Genomic DNA, 20,785 nt, shown 5'->3' with positions numbered 1-20,785 from the left:
CGCTGCCGCCTCCTTCCCGGTACCGCAAACCCCGCTCGGTTCCAGCAACTCTTCAACCAGATCAGCTGCGCGGGGAGGTTACCGCCTCGGCGCTGTGGGACCCGAGGGGAGCGCGTGGTCACCAGAGCGCGAACCTTTTGCGAGGGTGACGGGTCCCCACCGCCCCCTCCCGGGCTCTCAGCTGGCCGTCGGGGGGCTCGCGGGGCGGCCCCTCTCCCCCGGGGTGCGCAGTTTGCCCTCGCTCCGAAGGCTTTGCGCACACCGGGCTCTGTGAAGCCACTGCTCCCGGGGACAGAGCTTTGAATTTTATTCTGAAGCTTAGCTTTATAAAACGGTGTTTCTTTACAGAGTCCTGACCGCAGGCTCCAGGAACTTGGAATGGAATGGACTCGAGCTTTCGGCTTCCCCATTTCAATCCTTTTTAGAAAGGTCTCCAGAACAGGGTGAAGTGGTTGAGGCGGCGGATCTTCACCCTAACTCTAGCAGAGGCACCGTCCACGCGTGTGGGAGATCGTTTTTCCCTTTTGTACGGCCGGGCAGAGCTCAGAACTCACGTTCTTTTTCATTACGTCCACAAGTGTTTGAAGACTTTATACTGATCAAAACGTCTTCAGCCTTTGACACACGTGTTTCTATTTGCGTAAACAAGAGCTTATTTTAATAATCAGGTGATAGCGATTCACGGGGTAAACCCCAGTGTGCGCAGCCTCCTGGCTCCAGAGCGTGGCCATTTGAAATACAGCTCTGTTACCAGGTTCCCCTGACTGCACCTCGGTCTCTCATTCTGTTTCAATAAGGCTGTGACTATATGACCACAAATAACCTCACTAGGTAGAACAGCTATCACTTTTAATACTCAATTCACAAGGTATTTTTATCAACAGAAGTGTTTGCTATAAGCCACCTGTTTCCCCCCACCTGTTTCATCTATGTAGATCGTGTCGATTTTGAATAATAGTATTGCTGGATATTATCTGAACGGCTTGCACCAAAAGGTTAAATATAAAGAAATATAGTAGCACTTTGGGAGGCCGAGGTAAGTGGATCACCTGAGGTCAGGAATTTGAGACCAGCCTGATCAACAAGGTAAAACCCCGTCTCTACTAAAAATATAAAAATTAGCCGGATGTGGTGGTGGGCCCCTGTAGTCCCAGCTACTCCGGAGGCTGAGACTGGAGAATTGTTTGAACCCAGGTGACAGAGGGTGCAGTGAGCTGAAATCGTGCCACTGAACTCCAGTCTGGGTGACGATGGAGCGAGACTCCATCTCAAAACAACGACACCACCACCACCACCACCAATATAGTAGCAGTAAGGGAATTTGGAAAAGAACTCTAGCTTAGCTATTTGGAAAACGGCTGGTTTATTAATGTGGTCTTCTGCAAATGCTAAACAAAGGCCGTCTTACATAGCACAATTATCTGATATGTGCACCATCTCATTTAATTTGCACAACTCTGGCTTGGAGCTATTTTATTATTTACCCGTATTTTATTACTTAAGGAAAAAGAGCTTTGGAAAGGAACACCTGACCCAAATTATGAAGCTGGTGAATGATTCAGGAAGGAAGGAAGGATTTTAACACAGGGATTCCCAGTCTCCGGAAGACAGGACAGTTGGTGAGGCCTTGAGGACACTGAAGTCTGAGATTGGGAATCTTACAATATATGGCTGTTAAGTTCCTAATTATTGCAGTAGAACTGAAGCACACGCTTCCTTATTTCCCCAAAGCCTTTAGGGAGAAGAACTAAAATCTTACTGGAAATGAAAAAGTAAGCTTTTAGGAACAAATTAGGCTACATTTCTGTCATTTGCGAGTCTATAGAAGTCCCACAGAAAGGCAATGTTTAAAAAATAGTTTTTTAAAAAAATTTTAATGAATACAGGATCATTTGGATTTTTTATATGGAAATAGTTTGCTTCTAAGCATAACTGGAAAAATATTTTGAATTCAGCATAATATTTACAAGTTAATTTCAGGGCTGTCATGGATAGGTGGAGATTTATTTCAAGTTGCTTTTCTTTGGCTCAGGCATTAGCTGTGCACCATCCAGTTAAGGATTTTGCTCCTTGAGTATTGGTTTCAGGATTCGCTATTCCTCAGGTCTGTTAGATAGCCTAAAAAAAAAAAAAAAAAAAAAAAAGCACAGATGGCTAAAAGGGAACCTGAGGTTATGATGCTTTAAATAAACAAAGAAACTTAAGACAATTGCATTCCAGAGTTGCCTTTTGCCTCCAAATTCTTACAGGTTTGTAAGGGAACAGTCTTTTGCACCAGACAGTTTCTGGGAAACCCATCGAATACATGGCGGGAGGATGAGTCGAAGTTGTCCGCCCAGTGCCCCCGGAAGAGCCCTCGCCTCTGCTGCTGTGGAGCTGTTCTTCACCAGGGCTGTGCCCCTCGCTCACTTTCCTTAGAGTGAATTACTGTCCAGAACCTCCTTGGTCTACCACGAGGATAAACTCAATGGGCTCACCCAACTAAGTTACTCTGAATCTCCAGGATGTGCCCAGCAGGACCTGGGTTTGGTTTGAGCTAGCACCTTCCTGTGCACACTCAGAAATTTACAGACTCACCAAGAGACCCCAGTATGTTATTATCACTCTCTTCTTAAACCTCGTCATACCCTATCATGATATCTACATTCTTCCTCCTTTGCTGACAAGACCTTCAATGGTGTATCATGATACATCATTCTGTGCTCATACTATGGGCTATTGAAGAGAAACAGAGCTGATTAAAATATACTTGAGTATTTTCTCCATTGACCATTCAACAGCATTCAACATTTTTAGGTGTTTTGAAGTGGCTGAGCTGTGATCCAAATTTCTTTTTGGAAGGAACGCATGGAGCTCGGCAGCGTTATGAAGCTGGTCACATTTGGACGTTTTGTTGTGATTTGTCCAGGTGTCCCTCTCTGATTTTGCTTGTGCGGCCTGTCCTCTGGTCTCTCCTGTGTCCTCAGTGACCAGTGTTTTCCTGCGGTTTCCCGTTGGGAAGGCTGCCATTGAGCCATCTAGGCGGTCCTGTCCTCTTGGGCAGGGTCCTGCCTCCTCCAGCCCTTTCCTTCCTCTTTGAAACGCTCTCATTTGCTCCTGCAAGAAAGCCCCTGTTCTGTCGATACCTTGCATTCAGGTTTTGATACTCTCATTTCTGCTGGTAGAACAGTAAACTAACACCTTGTCAATGTATTGAGTGTTTTCCCAAATGCTCCTGCGGCAAGTAAACACTTGTTTTGTTGCGGATGTTGCTGAGTCATTTCAGGAATTGGGAAGCATTTCAGTAGGGGAGAGAATTCATACCCCTGTGATGGCTGCTGCTTCACCTGCATAAGACTTGGGCAGCTGGTAAATAGATCCTGTGGCTTCCAAGTAAGGTGCGACTAATTGCTCTGAAAGTGCCTCCTCTGGCTGAATGGAGCAGGCTTTTGCAATAAGTTCAATTTGATTAAATTATTTCCATGCTACAGGGAACAAAGAACTGGTTGGAACATGGCTTCTGGTTCCTTGTAGATTGATTCTCAGCAATCTACAGACGATCTAAAGCACTTAGTCACCCTGGGGCTCGATTTTCTCTAGATTTTCCCTCACATGGGATATAGCAATGAACTTAAGTGACAGTTCTGCAGGCTTAACAATGTCGTCTAAGACCAAATATATGTTGGAAATTCCTATATCTAAAACCTCACATTTTCATATCATTTCTCCTGAGTATTACACTGGCAAGAAAAGACAAAAATAGCTTCTTTAATTAAGGGAGCCAGTGTGTCTCAAGGAGATTCCCTGACAGGGACATTAATTGTAAAACCTTTGCAAAAATGTTCTGTAAATCATCGGTGATGCCGAATCCCCAATAAGTTGTCTAAAAGCACAGCACCGTGGGTAGGATTGGAATAAAGAGTGAAGGGAAGCCTGATGGGTGGTGATTTGCTGTAAGGACAATTGCAGTGGAGGCAGCCCATAAGAGGAAGAAGAAAGAATATTTTGGCACAAACGCTGGCGATATTTGGGTGGGCTGCGCTGAAGAAATGTCTGATGATGTTATCTTCATTTGTTTACTTGCCTCCTTTCCCCATCAGACAGTGAATTTCGGAAGGGCAAATCTCTAGTTTTTTGATGCATCCAGGATCTAACATTGTGCCTGACATGTAGTAGGGACCTGGTGTTTGTTAATATATGGGGTCCTGGAAGAAACCAAGGCAGATAATAGACTAATAAGCTTGCATGAGTGGGTCATGGCATGGCTGTTTCTGGGCAAAACCCCAGAGCTCCATGTGCTGGGCATTCTCTGCAAACAGGTGCTATGGCTGTGAACTTGTCTGGCTGTGCATCAGCCTTCCTGGCATGCTCGTAAATGTTAGAAAAGAATGTATTTGGCAACTCACATTCATTGTTACTTAATCACCTAATTTGAGTTTTTATTTTAATGATCTTATAAATAGTGATGCTACCATTTCAGCATGTCAATAATTGTTAATGCAACATACGCAGTGGGTTGTGAGAGGTGAGGCGAACTGATTTCATTAGTCTGTGTCTTTCAGGTTCTTAATCATTTGCATAAAAAGTTGAAGAACATGTCAAAGAAGTCTGAAGCATCCAAGAAAAAGGTAATGATCACAAATATATATATATATATGTGTTACTTTTCAGAGCTTGCTTTATCATTATTTGTACTTGCCCTCATGTCTACCTAAAGCCTGTAACATTTAGGACCGTTGGTGTGGCTATGGAGGTTTGAGATGAGCCTCCCACTGTTAGGATGGGAATGGAGGGTCAGCCTTGGCAAGGGCATCGCGGGTCCCTCTGCTGCATTCAAACTTAGCTGAAGATCTGGGGAGACGAGGAAATGCGGATTCTGCTGATCCTGCGCCTCACTGGGAGGTGTGCTTGGGCTGACTGAGACAGAGTGCAGAGTGCAGAGTCGCCGACATGCACACTTAGAGGGAAAGTATAGCCATTTTGTTGTATGTTTACAGCCTCTGATGTGATTCCAAAAAGCCCAGGTTTGGTTCTCGTTTAAGACAACGTCGTTATAATCCCTCCCTAAAGCCGCCAGGGCACTGGGTCGTCCTTGCCTCTTTCACCCACATGTGCTGACTCTGACCCCGCGGGTAAAGACTGAAGAGTGGACAAGGCTGAAAGCTGATTCCTCCCGTGGCTAACTGACTCTCATCCCCCAGCCCTGATTTAAACAAGCTTCTCCTGAGCAGTATTACAGCGCCTAACTTACTGATGGTCTTGACATTCTACATTTTGAGGAAAAACTATTTCACAGATCAAGATTAAATTAACTTTTACTCAGAAAACATCTATATAACTTCTAATTTTAGGAAGTAGAATGAGATTATTAGGCAATATGATTAAGGAGTAGGAGGTTATAACCAGACATTTTAACCCAAAAGTGTAGTAATAGCATCTTAAAATACCTTGTTTTTTCCTTATAAGTATTTATGATCAATGACATATATAACTTATAGAAATTATAGTTTAGATCATATTTAATCATGTTTACTTAAAAATTCTACTTAAATAAAGGACAGCTTTTCCTGACTTTCCTTGTTGATCAACAGTAATGTGGCTAAAAGGCCATCTGACAGTCCAGAGTCGAAACTAGTGGTAGAGAATTGGTTATAGAGTACAAACATTAAGACCTTTTTTTTTTTCTGGCAGCAAAAAATTAGCTTATATTAGAAATGCAATCATACAGTTTTTAGGATAACCACCTAAGAATACAAGGTGCAATATAAGTAACAAGACCATGTTATGGCTTTATACCACTGATCCTTTCTTACATCTGAACAACTATGATGAATATTTCATTTTAGGCATCTAGGCCCCTCATTAGAGCAGCTGACCAAGTGCTAAGTTATATGAATGGAATAAACCCTGAACGTTGGTGCCTTCCTCCTTTGTTTTTAGTGATGTGCTGTTATGGTAGGGATTTTCCATTTTTCTGGTATATCTATTTATTCTTCCTCTGAGTCACACTTCTTATTTCTAAGAAAATGGTTCTTTAAAGACAATTAAGGATCGTTTCTGACTTCTCCTTGGACAGTTATTTTTGGAGCCCCTGCTCTGTGTAGGACCAAGCTGACCCAGGGGATTCTAAGAGGAACTGGCTCCACCTGGAAGCCAACGTTGTAATGGAAGAGATAAATGTGTAAGTCCCAAAGGCCTGTTCAAGGGAGCAGTGTTTGGAGCATCAGGGAAGGAAGAGCTTAATTTCCCTTGGGAGAGATTGGGTTCACCAAACTTTAACCAAGAAGACATCATTGATCTGTGATAAATGTTTGTTAATGATTCAAAAGATTTTATGCTTACCAACAGAAATAAAACAAAACATTTCTTTAATATTTGCTGAATCTTACTTGTGTCGATGGTAGTTTTGGTCTCTATATTTGAAAAAGTATTAGAAATTGTGAAGGTCTCAGTGAAGAATAAAATACTTAAAAAATAGGTCTTATAAAAATGATTAGAAAAGCTGTTTTATTTTACAGTAAAAAACCTAAAGATCAGTGATTAGTTCAGTAATTACTTTAGTTGTATACACATACACACACATATATACACAAATATTTAGATTTATGTGAGTATATGCATGTATAAGACATATGTGCTTACATATATACATACACTAAATATATCTATATAAAATTGTCTTTTGTTTATTCTTACCATGAGGAGGTTCTAGCATTTGAAAAAGGGATGAAGATTTTCTTTTTCATTTTCACAGTCTCTGACCCTTAACAGCCACTGAACAGATGTCAGATCTTTTTGATGTATTTAATTGCCTCCTTGTTTGCATAGGACAAATAAATGTGGTGGTGGTGGTGATGGTGGTGGGTGGTAGTGGTGGTGATGATGGTGATCATTGTGGTGATGGTGGCGATTGTGGTGGTGATGGTGATGGTGGTGATGATGGCGATTGTGATGGTGGTGGTGGTGGTCATAGTGGTGGTGGTGGTCATGGTGGTGATTGTGGTGATGGTGGTGGTCATAGTGGTGGTGATGGTGGTGTTGGTGGTGGTGATGGTGGTGATCATGGTGATGATGATGGTGGTGGTGGTGGTGGCGGCGGCGATTGTGATGGTGGTGGTGGTCATGGTGGTGATGGTGATGGTGGTGGTGGCAATGGTGCCAGTGGTGGTGGTGGTGGTGGTGACAGTGGTGGTGGTGGTAATAGTGATGATGGTGGCGATTGTGGTGGTGATGGTGGTGATGGTAATGGTGGTGGTGGTGTGTGTGTATCTAGGAAAGAGATGAGAGAGAGGAGCAGAGGAAGGGTAAGAAGAGGGAGTGGAAGCAGAAGAGTGAAGAGAAGGGAGGTGGCGGAGAGAGGGGGACAGAGGCAGGAGAGGCGAGAAAGGGGAAATGCGGGAGGGAAAGAAAGAATACATGGCAACTTCCCTGAAGACAAAGACAGGAACTGGATTGGTCCATTGTGGGTATTTCCCCAGGTCTCGGCACAGAAAATTGCCACTGGTGCACACGTGTTCATTTGATTAGTAATGGAAGATGTGACAGGGATTTGGATAGTTTGCTCATTTCAGCTCCACTTGTTTCCAGCCCTTTCTCTCAGTGGCTAAGTAAAGTTCCCTTTGTCTGCCCTGTATCCACTTGTCTTAGTACGTTCAGGCTGCTTTAAGAAAATACCATAGCCTGGGTGGCTCATAAACAATAGAAGTTTATTTCTTGCAGTCCTGGAGTTTGGAAGTCTGAAATCAAGCTCCTGCAGATTAAGTGTTTGGTGAGGGCTGTTTTCTGGTTCATAGATGGCCCCTTCTCTCTGTGTCCTCACAGAGTGGAAGGCGTGAGGCAGCTCTCTGTGCCCTCTTTCATAAGGGGACTGGTCCCATTATTCATAGGGTGGGAGGCATAAGGCAGCTCTCTAGGCCTCTTTCATAAGGGCGCTAGTCTCTGTGTCCTCATAGGGTGTGAGGCGTGAGGCAGCTCTCTGGGCCCTTATTCATAAGGGCACTGGTCCCATTGTGACTGCTCCCCCCACATCATGACCTAATTACCACCCAAAAGCCCCACCTGTTAATACCATCACCTTGGTGATTAGGTTCCAATATATGAATTTTTTGGAGGGGGTGGGGACATAAACTTTGAGACAGTGCGGCCGTCCATACAGGGCTTTCCTGTGAAGAGTTACAACTATTATGGGGTGGGTAGATTGGCCTTTCATGATAAACATGCTAACAGTTATTCTCCATGTTTGGAGAAAGTGCAAAAGAAGAATAGGATTTCTACTGCAGAAATAAAGCGCTGAGATTGATCACATGCTTTGCTTAAACTCTGCTTTGAGTTTCTGGCTCAAAGCTGATTGGTAAAACCTTGGAAGACCTCAAAATGGGATAGACAGCCTACTGGATGGTTGCTTCTTGGAGAAAATTGGATTAAAGGACCTCTTGATGTCCTATCCAGCCACTGGCTTCTTTTAATGTTTGCTTTTTGTTGTTGTTGTTTCTTTGGCTTTAAGTAACTCAGTAAGCTTTTTGGCTGTCATTTATACATTTGTGAAGCTTTTTTTTTTTTTAAATCATTTTCATCTTTTAGTCACTTCTTTTCTCCCCAGCCAAATTCCATTAGACATATTGTGAGTAAAATTCTTTGAAGAAAGAACAGACACCTCAGATGATTTGAAAAACAGCATCTCACAATAAGAAGAGCGACTAATATTTTTTCAGATACTTTCAGCAGAAGGAGCACAGAGAAACCAGGCTATTAAAAGACCTAAACTCAAGGGTAAGAAGAATTTGTAGAGAGATTTAGCATATAATTTTAAACGATGAATTTTTCTCCATCAGAAGATCATGTTGGGATTCTATACGCTAAATAGACAAAGGAGGGAAGCACAGGGGACATGTCCGTCTGACGGAGACGGAGGACCCTGTAAGAGAGTAGAAAGAATCACGTCATAAATAAATTTTAAAAATCAGCCTCGTCCTCCAGGGAGGGGAGTTCTCTCTGTGACTTTCTCTGCTCTGTATCCACTGGTCTTAGTCTGTTCAGGCTGCTATGAGAAAATACAACAGCCTGGGTGGTCCGTAAACAATAGAAATGTATTCCTTGCAGTCCTGGAGGTTGGAAGTCTAAAATCAAGCTCCTGCAGATTCAGTGTTTGGTTACTTTCTGATGTTACTTTCTGATGTTTCCATGGGAAAGACAGGAAGCGGCTTTTCCAGCTCTTTCTAGGAAAGGAGATGCTTCAGCCTTAGGGGTTGATACTAAGCATTTTTTATTGCCTTTAAATTGAGGTGGGTAAGACAACTTTCTTTTTGTTGTGACTTTTATGTAATTCATCAGTGGTTCTCCAAACACCTTCTTGAGCTCTTTTTAAATTTATTTTTAGAGATGGAGTCTTGCTTTGTTGCCCAGGCTTAGGTACAGTGGTGTGATTATAGCTCACTGCAGCCTCAACCTCATGGGCTCAAGAGATCGTCCCACCTCAGCCTCCTGCATAGCTGGGACTACAGGTGCACACTGCTGCATCTGGCTAAGTTATTTGAAAACATTTTTTACAGGTGGGGACTCAGGATGTTGCCCAAGCTGGCCTAGAACGCCTGGCCTCAAGCGATCCTCCTGCCTCAGCCTCCCAAAGTGGTGGGGTTACAGGCATGAGCCACTGTACCTGGCTGAGCTTTTTAAAAAGGCAGATTCCTGGGTAACTAATAACCTCTACCAATTGCTTTAAAGCTATAAGAGATGAGGTATAGCTATCTGAATTAAAAAAAAAAAAAAAAAAGGCTTTGCACTGGGTAAGGATAGGCATACTAACCTACTTAAATCCCAGGGTTGAAATTAGTACACATGCATTATTTTGTCAGATCTTTAACTTTGAGCTAGTCTATGCTAGGCATATATTGTTTCCTGAGTTTGACAGTTTGGAGCAGTAGTAAATGAATAAAGATGGTTTTCCACCGGCATGGAACTTCTTGCCCCATGTCCCATCTTCTACCAGCATCTGTTGCAAGGGAAGAATGACGACAAAAATCATCTACTGTTTTCAGCCATGCACATGGGTGTATTTGCCATATTGATGTTGCTACAACTGAATTGGACTCAGTTTGAAGACAGCAGGTCCAGGTGCCCAGGGCCTGTTTGCAGAGAGCTGGCTTTTAACAACCCTGAGGCCTTCCACTTCAATGGCCTGAGATGCTTGATAAACATGAAGAAAATAGGAAACCCCTGGAGATACTTATCTGGGAGGATAGTCAGTGTTGATAGGCTTTCCATTAAACTCTTTTGGGAACAATCTGAGACAAATGATGTAGTTTATGCAATACCCATTAAGCCTTCTTTCCTGATATTTATGTTGCAAACTGTAATCCCATCTCATTTCAAAGCTGCTGGTAAACCAAGAAAAAGAACCTGATTCTTATCCATGGCTCTAAGACTAATGGGACTAGTAAAAATTAAAAGGTAAACTTGGAATGAGTCACGGACACACAAAGTTAACAAACACTGCCAGAGAAAACCCTGCCCTCCGGCCTCAGGGCACACTACCATTTGCCCTGTGGATGTTGATAAGGCATGGATCTTATCAGTAAGCTGCTGGGATCGATTTCTGCCCTGCACTTAGTAAAAATGTCTAAAAGAATCATTTTGTGAGATGGAGAGATGGTCTGATTGTCTTAGAAAGAAATGATGATGTTTTATATTCTATCTGTAGGTATAATTATATCTAGATTGTTTTGACTAAATCATCTGAGAATGGCATTTCTCATCCACTAATGGATAAATGGATTGATAGCAGGCACTCCCTTAATATATGTGAGCACATTATCTGTTTGCTTTGTGTGTCATGCAGTAAGTGGTTTTAATATGTAAGCTTGTACCCTATAAAACCCATACTCAGATTTTTATACCTGAGTTGTTTGTCGTGTTTAAATAGATGAGGCATAGTCTAGGAATCATTTCATTGGTTCATCCTATTGTCAGATGAGGAAGTTGAGGCTCAGGGAGTTTATGACATTTTACAAAGGTCATACAACCAGCTTATAGCATGACCAGGTGGGAACACAGACCTGCTGTCAGTCCTGGGATCTTGTGCATTCCCTGGTGCCTCTGGATAGGGAGCTTAACTCTCATCTCCTGTCCACCTTGCTGGTAGAATTTGTCCTGGTCTTGATCTGAGATCTAGCCCTCCCTCTACTGTCTCTGCCTGGATCCTGGGCACAGCTTCCTGGCTTCCAGTCCCCCTCTTTGATAAACTTCATCTCCCGTCTTACTTTGCTACCTCATGTCAATCCTTGAAGAGCTGGCATCTCATGCATTATCGTCTGGTTGTCATTTCTATTGCAGTGGGACTCTAGTTCATGGGAAGTGACAAGAAGAGTCTTTTTGGCCGGGCATGGTGGCTCACGCCTGTAATCCCAGCACTTTGGGAGGCCGAGGCAGATGGATCATGAGGTCAGGAGTTTGAGACTAGCCTGACCAATATGGTGAAAACCCGTCTCTACTAAAAATACAAAAATTAGCCAGCATGGTGGCGCATACCTGTAATCCCAGCAACTCAGGTGGCTGAGGCAGAAGAATTGCTTGAACCTGGGAGGTGGAGGTTGCAGTGAGCTGAGATTGTGCCACTGCATTCCAGCCTGGGTGACCGAGTGAGACTCCATCTCAAAAAAAAAAAAAAAAAAAGAGTCCTTTTGCCACGTAGGATTTCCCCTCCTAGCAGTGTGGAGCTGTGGTTCCCACTGCCCTGTGATAGTCCTGCAGGGTGTGAGGTCCATGCAGGACCATAATAAGAAGGCCTGTGTCCCAAGGGAAAATCTGTGGTGGGACAATGCTGTCTCAGTCATGGAGTCAGTTTCCCATGTCTTAGTCTTCTCTCCATGTGAAGTTATAAGAAAAACAAGGCTCTATTTTCATTCTTTTTCTCTTGCTTTCTCTTCTTTTACCCCAACTTTTCTTCTCCCACTCATCCATTTTAGAGTATTTCTGTTTAGAAAACAGACTGGTGGCCCCAGGTGAACCCTTCACCACATCCGTATGCTGTGATGGGAAGGCCAGGGGAGGGGGTCTGCTTTCCTGCTCCGTGAAACCCAGTGAGGCCTGGGAGAAGAGTGGGTCTATTAGTCTGTTCTTCCACTGCTAATAAAGACATACCCAAGACTGGGTAATTTATAAAGAATAGATGTTTAATTGATTCACAGTTCCACAGGGCTGGGGAGGCCTCAGGAAACTTACAATTATGGTGGAAGAGGAAGCAAATGTGGCGGCAGGAAGGAGAAGAATGAGAGTAAAGGGGGCAAAAAGCCCCTATAACACCATCAGATCTCATGAGAACTCATTCGCTATCATGAGAATAGCATGAAGGTAACTGCCCTCCTGATTCAGTTATCTCGTTTTAGGTTCCTGCCACCACACATGGGGATTATAGCAACTACAATTCAAGATGAGATTTGGGTGGGAACACACAGCCAAACCATGTCTTGCTGTTCCTGGCCCCTCCCAAATCTTATGTCCTCACATTTCAAAACACAATCATGCCCTTCCAGCATTCCCCCAAAATCTTAACTCATTTCAGAATTAACTCAACAGTCCAAGTTCAAAGTCTCATCTGAGGCAAGGCAAATCCCTTTTGCCTATGAGCCTTTACAATCAAAAGCAAGTACCTATTATACTTCCTAGATACAATGGGGGTACAGGCATTGGGGAAATACACCCATTCCAAATAGGAGAAATTGGCAAAACAAAGGGGCTACAGGCCCCATGCAAGTCTGAAATCCAGTGGAGCAGCCAAATCTTAAAACTCCAAAGTGATCTCCTTTGACTCCATGTTTCACATCCAGGTCACACTGATACAAGAGGTGGGCTCCCATGGCTGTGGGCAGCTCCTCCCCTGTGGCTTTGCAGGGTATAGCCCCCTTCCAGGCTGCCTTCATGGCTGATGTTGAGTGTCTATGGCTTTTCCAGGTGCAGGGTGCAAGCTTTTGATGGATCTACCATTCCGGGGTCTGGAGGATGGTGGCCCTCTTCTCACAGATCCACTAGGTAATGACTCAGTGGGGAGTCTGTGTGGGGGCTCTGACCCCGTATTTCCATTCTGCATTGCCCTACCAGAGGTTATCCCTAAGGACTTTGCCCCTGCAGCAGACTTGTACCCGGGCATCCAAGCATTTCCATACATCCTCTGAAATCTAGACGGAAGTTCCCCAACCTCAATTCTTGACTTCTGTGCACCTGCAGGCCCAGCCTCATGGGTAAGCTGCCAAGGCTTGGGGCTTACACCTGCTGAAGCAATGGCCTGAGCTATATGTTGACCCTTTTAGCCAAAGCTGGGACACAGGACACCAAGCCCCAAGACTGCACAAAGCAGCAAGGCCCTGGGCTTGGACATGAAACCCTTTTTCCTCGTAGGCCTCTGGGTGTGTGATGGGAAAGGCTGCCATGAAGACCTCTGATGTGCCCTGGAAACATTTTCCCCATTGTCTTGGTGATTAACATTTGGCTTTTCATTACTTATGCAAATTTCTGCAGCCTGCTTGAATTTCTCCTCCAAAAATGGGTTTTTCTTTTCTATTGCATGATCAGGCTGCAAATTTTCCAAACTTTTATGCTTTGCTTCCCTTGTAAACATAAATTCCAATTCCAAACCATCTCTCTCAAGTGCAAAGTTCCACAGATCTCTAGGGCAAGGGCAAAATGCCACCAGTCTCTTTGCTAAAGCATAGCAAGAGTGACCTTTACTCCAGTTCCCAAGAAGTTTCTGGTCTCCATCTGAGACTACCTCAGCCTGGACTTCATTGTCCATGTCACTATCACCATTTTAGTCAAAGCCATTCAACAGTTTCTAGGAAGTTCCAAACTTTCCCACATCTTCCTGTCTTCTCAGCACCCCAAGGCTCTAGGGAGTTTCAAACTTTCCAACATTTTCCTGTCTTCTTCTGAGCCATCCAAACTGTTCCAACCTCTGCCTATTACCCAGTTCCAAAGTCGCTTCCACATTTTGGGGTATCTTTACAGCAGTGCCCCAGTCTCTGCAGTACCAATGTACTGTATTAGTTCATTCTCATACCACTAATAGAGATATACTCAAGACTGGGTAATTTATAAAGGAAAGAAGTTTAATTGACTCACAGTTACACAGGGATGGGGAGGCCTCCTTACAGTCATAGCAGAAAGGGAAGCAAACACGTCCGTCTTCACATGACAGCAGGAAGGAGAAGAATGAGAGCGAAGGGTCGGGGGAAACCCCTTATAAAACCAGATCTCACGAGAACTCACTATCACGAAAACAGCATGAGGATCACTGCCCCCATGATTCAATTACCTCTCCAGGTCCCTCCCATGACATGCGGAGATTATGGGAATGACAATTCAAGGTGAGATCTGGGTGGGGTCACAGCCAAACCATATCAATGGGATTGCTGCCAGCTCACACTCTGATGCTTCCCCTCCCCATGTCCGAGCATGCTCTAAAATACTACAGCCTGGACTGTGTCTGAGAGAAGGAGGTTCCTTGAGTCCACACCTTTGGAAAAGAGGCTGAAAGGCGCACCTCTTACGCACTTAATGTTCCTTTTTTCCTACGAGAAGTAAACTTGCTGATAAAGTGAACAGAGAGCTGAAGTCGCCGAACAGAGGAGGCTGGGGAAGCGCTCCGTGCCTTCACGCCGGGGAACTGAGATGGAGGTTGTCTCATGGGGGCCTTTATTGCCCACCCAGCTAGCACGATGCTTTTTGAGAAGCAGCCCTGTTGTGAGCAGAGAGGGAAATGTGGCTTGTGATGACCGGAGTTTTCCCTGCACCCCAGCTGCAGAGCGCATGGGCTGGGGAGCATGTCCGCCTGGCTGCCAGCCCCAGCTTTGCATTCAGCTGTGAGACACTGGACGTTTGCTTTTCCCCTCCTGAGTCTCAGTTTCCTTATCTACAATCTGTGGGCCATGAGAGCGTCTGCTTCATAGAGCTGTAAAGGGGATTCGGTGAAATAATGCTTGTGGTCCCGTCATTGGTCCACTAGTTTCGACGGCTCTGTTGTGACCATCGAGACACTAGAGGTTGTGTGTGGGTTTTCAGCTGCACTTGTTAAAGAACAATCTGTTTGAGAGGGAACCAACTGATTGCTTTTTATTTTATAGTTTAAAAAATATTAAGACACCTTGTAATGAAAGCATTTTAATAAAATAGATCATTGTCGTTTCTTTGAATCCAGAGACATAGAGTTTTCAATTAATCACAGACTAAGCCACCTAGCTCTTGTCTTTCAACATGTGTGGAACAGGCGAGGTTGCCCTAAGGCTTAATTCCAGTCCCATAGGTTTGTGGCCAGTCGAGGAGGCCGTGGCCATGCATACAGGCATATGCTTGTAGAGCATAGGAGGTTGATGTCCTCTCCTGTTGAGGTCCCTAATAGGGATGACTTCCTCCTACCATTTGCTCAGTAGAAATCACGAAAGAAACACAAAGACCCTACCTCTGATTTCTAAGTATTTCTGATTTAGGAGCAGCAAAGAAAGAGTTAAAATGAAAGAAAGCAAAAGGGACTAATTTGGTCCATACACTGAAACTGAAATGAAACACATCGGTGCATCAATTAATTTGGCCTTGAATTTGCCAAAGTTTAATGAGGAGAAATAAACACCTATACTCTTGCTCATAGAGGTGACTACTTGGAGCAAAGTCCAGCACTCCTCTGCAATGCATTGCTGGTGATACAGCTGCGTGAGTAGCATGCTTGAACAGTTTTGCTGGTTTAAAAGTTACAGTCTCTAATCTTTGTACTTTTCTAGTTCCATGACTCGAAGCATTCTTCCTATAATGCATTTCACACATATCACAAAATTATTACTATGGAAGGTAATGACAGGTCTTGGAGAAGTTATGAACAAAAGTATTATGGGGAGTGAGGGTTAACACTTAAAACAGATGTAGTATCCATTTTTGATCTCATGAAAATATACATAAAATTAGCTTAGGATGTATTTTAAAATGCTGGATTCTTTTTCTGTTGTAATCAATGAATTTCCCTCCTTCTTCTCCCTTGCCACCGTGGCCGCCTCCTCTTCCTTCTCCTCATCCCCCCTCCTCCTCCTCCTCCCCCCTCCTCCTCCTTCTCTTCCGCCTCCTCCTTCCCCCTCCTCGTCCTCCCCCTCCTTCCCCTCCTTCTCTTCCTCCTCCTCCTTTCCCCTCCTCCTCCTCCTCCCCCTCCTTCCCCCCTCCTTCCCCTCTCCTCCTCCCCCTCCTTCTCCCTCCTCCTCCACCGCCTCCGCCTCCTCCTCCTTTCCAGACTGCGCAGACCGTTCTGGTGGTGGTCGTGGTGTTTGGAATCTCCTGGCTGCCGCACCACATCATCCATCTCTGGGCTGAGTTTGGAGTTTTCCCGCTGACCCCGGCTTCCTTCCTCTTCAGAATCACCGCCCACTGCCTGGCGTACAGCAATTCCTCCGTGAATCCTATCATATACGCCTTTCTCTCTGAAAATTTCAGGAAGGCCTATAAGCAAGTGTTCAAGTGTCGCATTCGCAAAGATTCACATCTGAGTGATAATAAAGAAAATAAAAGTCGAATAGACACCCCACCATCAACCAATTGTACTCATGTGTGATAAAAGATGTATGAGAGTATCCTTATGGTTGAGTTTCCATATAAGTGGACCAGGCACAGAAACAGAGTGAGCTGGTGAGCAATGCTGCTCCTTGTTATCTTAACAACAGTTCAAGTCATTTTAATTAAATCCCACCTGTGTTAAAAAGTACTTTGATCCATTTAGGAAATTCCTAGGTCTAGTGAGAATTATTTTTCAATTTTATTTTAGTTCTAAATGACGTTTCAGAAACAAAAGACAATGCTGCATAGTTTTGTTCCTCTTCAGAAATGGAAGCTGAGTAGAATTCCATAGATATGTTCAACTCTTCATAGATTGAGAACTGGCCCGTCAATATGGTCAGGAATATTTGCAGTCTCCATTTTAAACCAAATTTATTTAGAAAAAAATTTAAGCTTTAAGTCTTTAAGAGAAGTAATATTGTGAACTATGTGTTTTAAAATATGATCATGGACACACAGTGATGAATTTTTGGCCATTTGCATAGACACATCTATGAAGTGGAAAGAAGGCTTTCTGAAGTCTGTTTGCACAGATGGCGTTTGCTTCCAATTGTAGCTAGTGTACAGAGCTTTGGAAGCCTGTCGTCATGAGATACAGTCGGTTTATCTCAGGAGTCAATTCAGGGTTGTGGTGATGACCTGGGGTGCAGTAGTAGGCACTGTTGATTCAAATTTATCCTGTGAAATTAGGCTTTATAGAGTTAACAAAACAGAAATTTTTTGGGTTTTGAAATTTTGTGTAAGTACTTGACAAAAGTTTTCATTTTGCCTTGAATGGAACCTACTAAAAAGAGAGATTAAAAAAAAAAAAAAAAAAAAAAAAACAGTGAGGCTGCTGTAGATAATAATTTCTATGGGACCAAAGACTAGACAGAATTCGGTAAGTCACATGAAGTAATGGTCATGCCTATCGATAAAGCATATTTCATGTTTGATTTAGATGACATTCAAAAAAACCATGGGACTGAATATACCTGGGGTGTCCTATCTTGTACAAATGCATGTGTTTTCATCACATTTGTAATAATGTTTAATGCACATTTCCACCAAATACTATTTCCTCTAAAAATGTTAACTTGGGGTTAAAACTATCACCACTTGAATTTCAAATGTAGTTTTCATAACAATTTTATATTGATGTGTGTTTACAATGAGAAAATGGCATGAAAATATTAAATTATCTTGTATCGGAAAAGTACTTTTCAGACTGTAAGACTTTGATATGTTTTAGGAGGAAGCAAAAGCAAGAATTTTTGTTTGTTTGTTTGCTAAAAAGGATTTGGCTAGGCACAGTGGCTCATGCCTGCAGTTCCAGCACTTTGGGAGGTCCAGCTGGGTGGAGTGCTTGAGCTCAGGAGTTTGAGACCAGCGTGGGCAACATGGCAAAACTCGGTCTCAACTAAAAATATAAAAATTAGCTGGGTGTGGTGGCGCATGCCTGTAGTTTCAGCTACTCTAGAGGCTGATGTGGGGGATCACCTGAGCCCAGGGGGTCCAGGATGCAGTCAGCTAAGACTGCACCACTGCACTCGAGCCTGGACGACACAGCAAGACTCTGTCTAAAAAAAAAAAAAAAAAAAAAAGTGTAGTGTACATCTGTGCCAAATCAGCATGCCACATGAAACATCAAATTAAAAATACAAACTTCACATAAGCCTTTGGCATGCTAACTTTTTAACTTTTTTAGCTGGTTCACTTACTTTCACTAATCATATTTCAGTGACCAGTGTTTATATTTGCGACGTTATTAATAACTCTCTGGATAAAAGGAAAGAAAAATGTTAGAAAGATTTCGAAGTGATATATTTTTATGTTTATTGACCAGAGAAAGAAATTGTGTTTATGTGTAAGTGAGAGTCTTAAAGAATAAGTCCTTTGCATCGAATGTTTTTGCACTTTATTCAAATATATAGGAGCAGAAAAATTTTATCCTGACAATGATACCTCATGTGATTTGTGGAACTTGAAGCTGTTGTTGCAAACTCCAGAACAACTTCTTTGGGTGTGAATTCACAAAATTGTGCAAAGAAGTGCGCTCTGGTTGCATTTGAATTTGCATGAATGGAAATGATTTCTTGCACCATGGCTATTTCTTTGTTTTCTCCTTCTGATCTGTAAGCACATAAATGGAAGTGTTTTTTAAAATGCTGTAGCCATTGTTGCTATTTTCTAGAGGTATGCTGAAAACGTGCTGTGCCTTTTGTCCTTCCCAGATGCTGCTGGCGTGAGGGAAGCTTGAGGCACCCCCTGCTTTGCTAAATGTAAATGCTCATTGTTGCATTTTACAGTTAGATAGGCTAAACTTCCTGCATCTTGTCATTCTAATCAATTCCTCTTACTCAGAGTCTCAGCTGGGTCTACTTCTAAAACAAATTTTGATAGGGACAATGACATCTTCTGCAAAGATCTAAACCTGTACAAAGTTTTCTGAATAAAGAGTTCCAGAAGAACTCGTAAACAGTGTGAAATTATCCAGAGAAGTACAGGAGTGTATTGCATTTGCCAAGCATCTGCTTCCTAGCTAGACTTTTCCCTCACATATAATGACCAATTCTGAAGCACCTTCTTTTCCATCGCTAAATAAAGACAGCTTCCCAAGGACACACTTTTTCTCCCAGCATCAGATTGAGGGAGAAATATTGCGTGTGCCTTTGAAGTCAGGCTGCTTGAAACCCACATTTTCAGTTTACTTCAAAGAAAATCGATGCTTTCTACACAGATTTGGTTGTCTCAGTGCCCCAAGGCAGCTGTTATTTCCCTAGGCTTTTTGCTTTCACGTAAGGAGACAGGCTCTGGGATATTTCGTGGCTGAAATGCTTGCTGTTTCACACGCATAAGCAACAATTTCAGTGTCCTGCTGATGAATACAGTGATGTGGATGGAAACACTTTCTTGTCCTATATCCTGGAGACAGGACACAGATTCTCTGTGTTGTGTGCTCTTCCGACCAGGTATGTGCTCATATGGGGGACTGAGACCATTTTCTGAATACTTTAGGTAAATTAGTTTTGCTTTTAACTAAATTGTTTTATTTTACACATTGGGAGTAAAACCATTTCTGAATACTTTAGGTAAATTACTTTTGCTTTTAACTAAATTGTTTTATTTTACACATTGGGAGTAAAACCATTTCCTGCACCATCCCAATCTCCTGTGCTTTTATCTTTTTTATCCTAACTGTCTTCTATCCAGATTTCCTCTCGATAATATTTACCACAGAAAAATTCCTCCTTTGGCCCAGATAAAACAAATCAGAGTGGGGAGGAGAGATGCTTGAGGAAGTGCATGAGTCATGCAAGGCTCAGAACTTCTTGTGGCTCAACTCAAAATCATACTGCATTTCTGCATTCTCACAGATTGAGGCAGTGCAGCGATCATTCTCATATGTTAACTGAGACCCAAGATCTCAGCAGGAGAGGACAGCTTACCTGAGCACCCCTTTCCTTTGCAATCATGGCCATGGATATCTGTAAACACTAAACTGCTCATGCTAAAGCAGCATTACATTGAGGAAAATAACCTATTGTGCAGCTTCTTCATGTTCTTGCTTTCAATGATTTATCAAATACATGTATGTAAACTACATAGATACTAATTGGGGAAATGCATCAAATGTGGCTACGTCCTCTGGAAAGTTACTGTCTATAATTTGTAAATTTAATCTATACTGTTGCACATATTTTCCATGTCTTAAATTTGTAAGTGGGTTTCTATTAAAGGTAATCATGTTCTTCTTGGCCATTAAAGATGTTGCATGTAAGGCTATTTCTCAAGTAGATGTTAATGACTTGTTTAATTATTGACTTATTTTAACAGCTATATGTAGTAAGAACAAGTAGGTGGTTTAAAATTCAGATAGTTACATGTTGACCTGGAAAGAAAAACATTATGAAATGGTAATTATATGTGATTTTATTTAACCATATTTTAATATGTTCTCTTTTAAAAGTGGAAAAGTTGAGCCTGAGGAAGAATTTCAAATGCTTAAGACATCTTTAATGGGGGCTGTATCTGCATAAGGCAGAGGTGTCTAAGGAGAGTGTATCGTGTATTGTAATGCATTAGCAGGATGTTTTGTTCATCAGCTTGTGAAAGTGCTGTGGATAATAGATGGTGGTTTCTTTTCCTCGTGTAGCAGGTTCCCTCACATTCACGTGTTTTACTTTAGCTGCCATCCCGGGGTTCTGAGGGCAGCATGTCTGTTTGACCCTCACACGACTTGGCAGGT

At 42.8% G+C, this 20,785-nt stretch overlaps 1 protein-coding gene across 2 annotated transcripts in view; it reads left to right on the top strand.

Moving 5' to 3' along the window:
• LOC105489293 (galanin receptor 1) overlaps positions 1–19,698 on the top strand; it is a 68,591-nt gene extending 48,893 nt beyond the window's left edge. The window contains exons 3-4 of one of the 2 annotated variants that reach the window (XR_011617328.1): positions 4,542–4,607; positions 6,056–6,109. Coding sequence is in view for 1 of the 2 variants with exons in the window: in XM_071085878.1 (XP_070941979.1) it covers positions 4,542–4,607; positions 16,238–16,555 (384 nt within the window). In the remaining variant the exon portion in view is untranslated. Of the gene's footprint in view, positions 1–4,541; positions 4,608–6,055; positions 6,110–16,237 lie in introns of those variants that run through there. The other variant, XM_071085878.1, reaches the window with a different exon arrangement.
• The last annotated feature ends 1,087 nt before the right edge of the window (positions 19,699–20,785 follow it).

The sequence above is a fragment of the Macaca nemestrina genome, chromosome 19 (assembly GCF_043159975.1).
Source record: "Macaca nemestrina isolate mMacNem1 chromosome 19, mMacNem.hap1, whole genome shotgun sequence".
NCBI lineage: Eukaryota > Metazoa > Chordata > Mammalia > Primates > Cercopithecidae > Macaca > Macaca nemestrina.
This window is presented reverse-complemented; position numbering and strand designations above follow the sequence as displayed.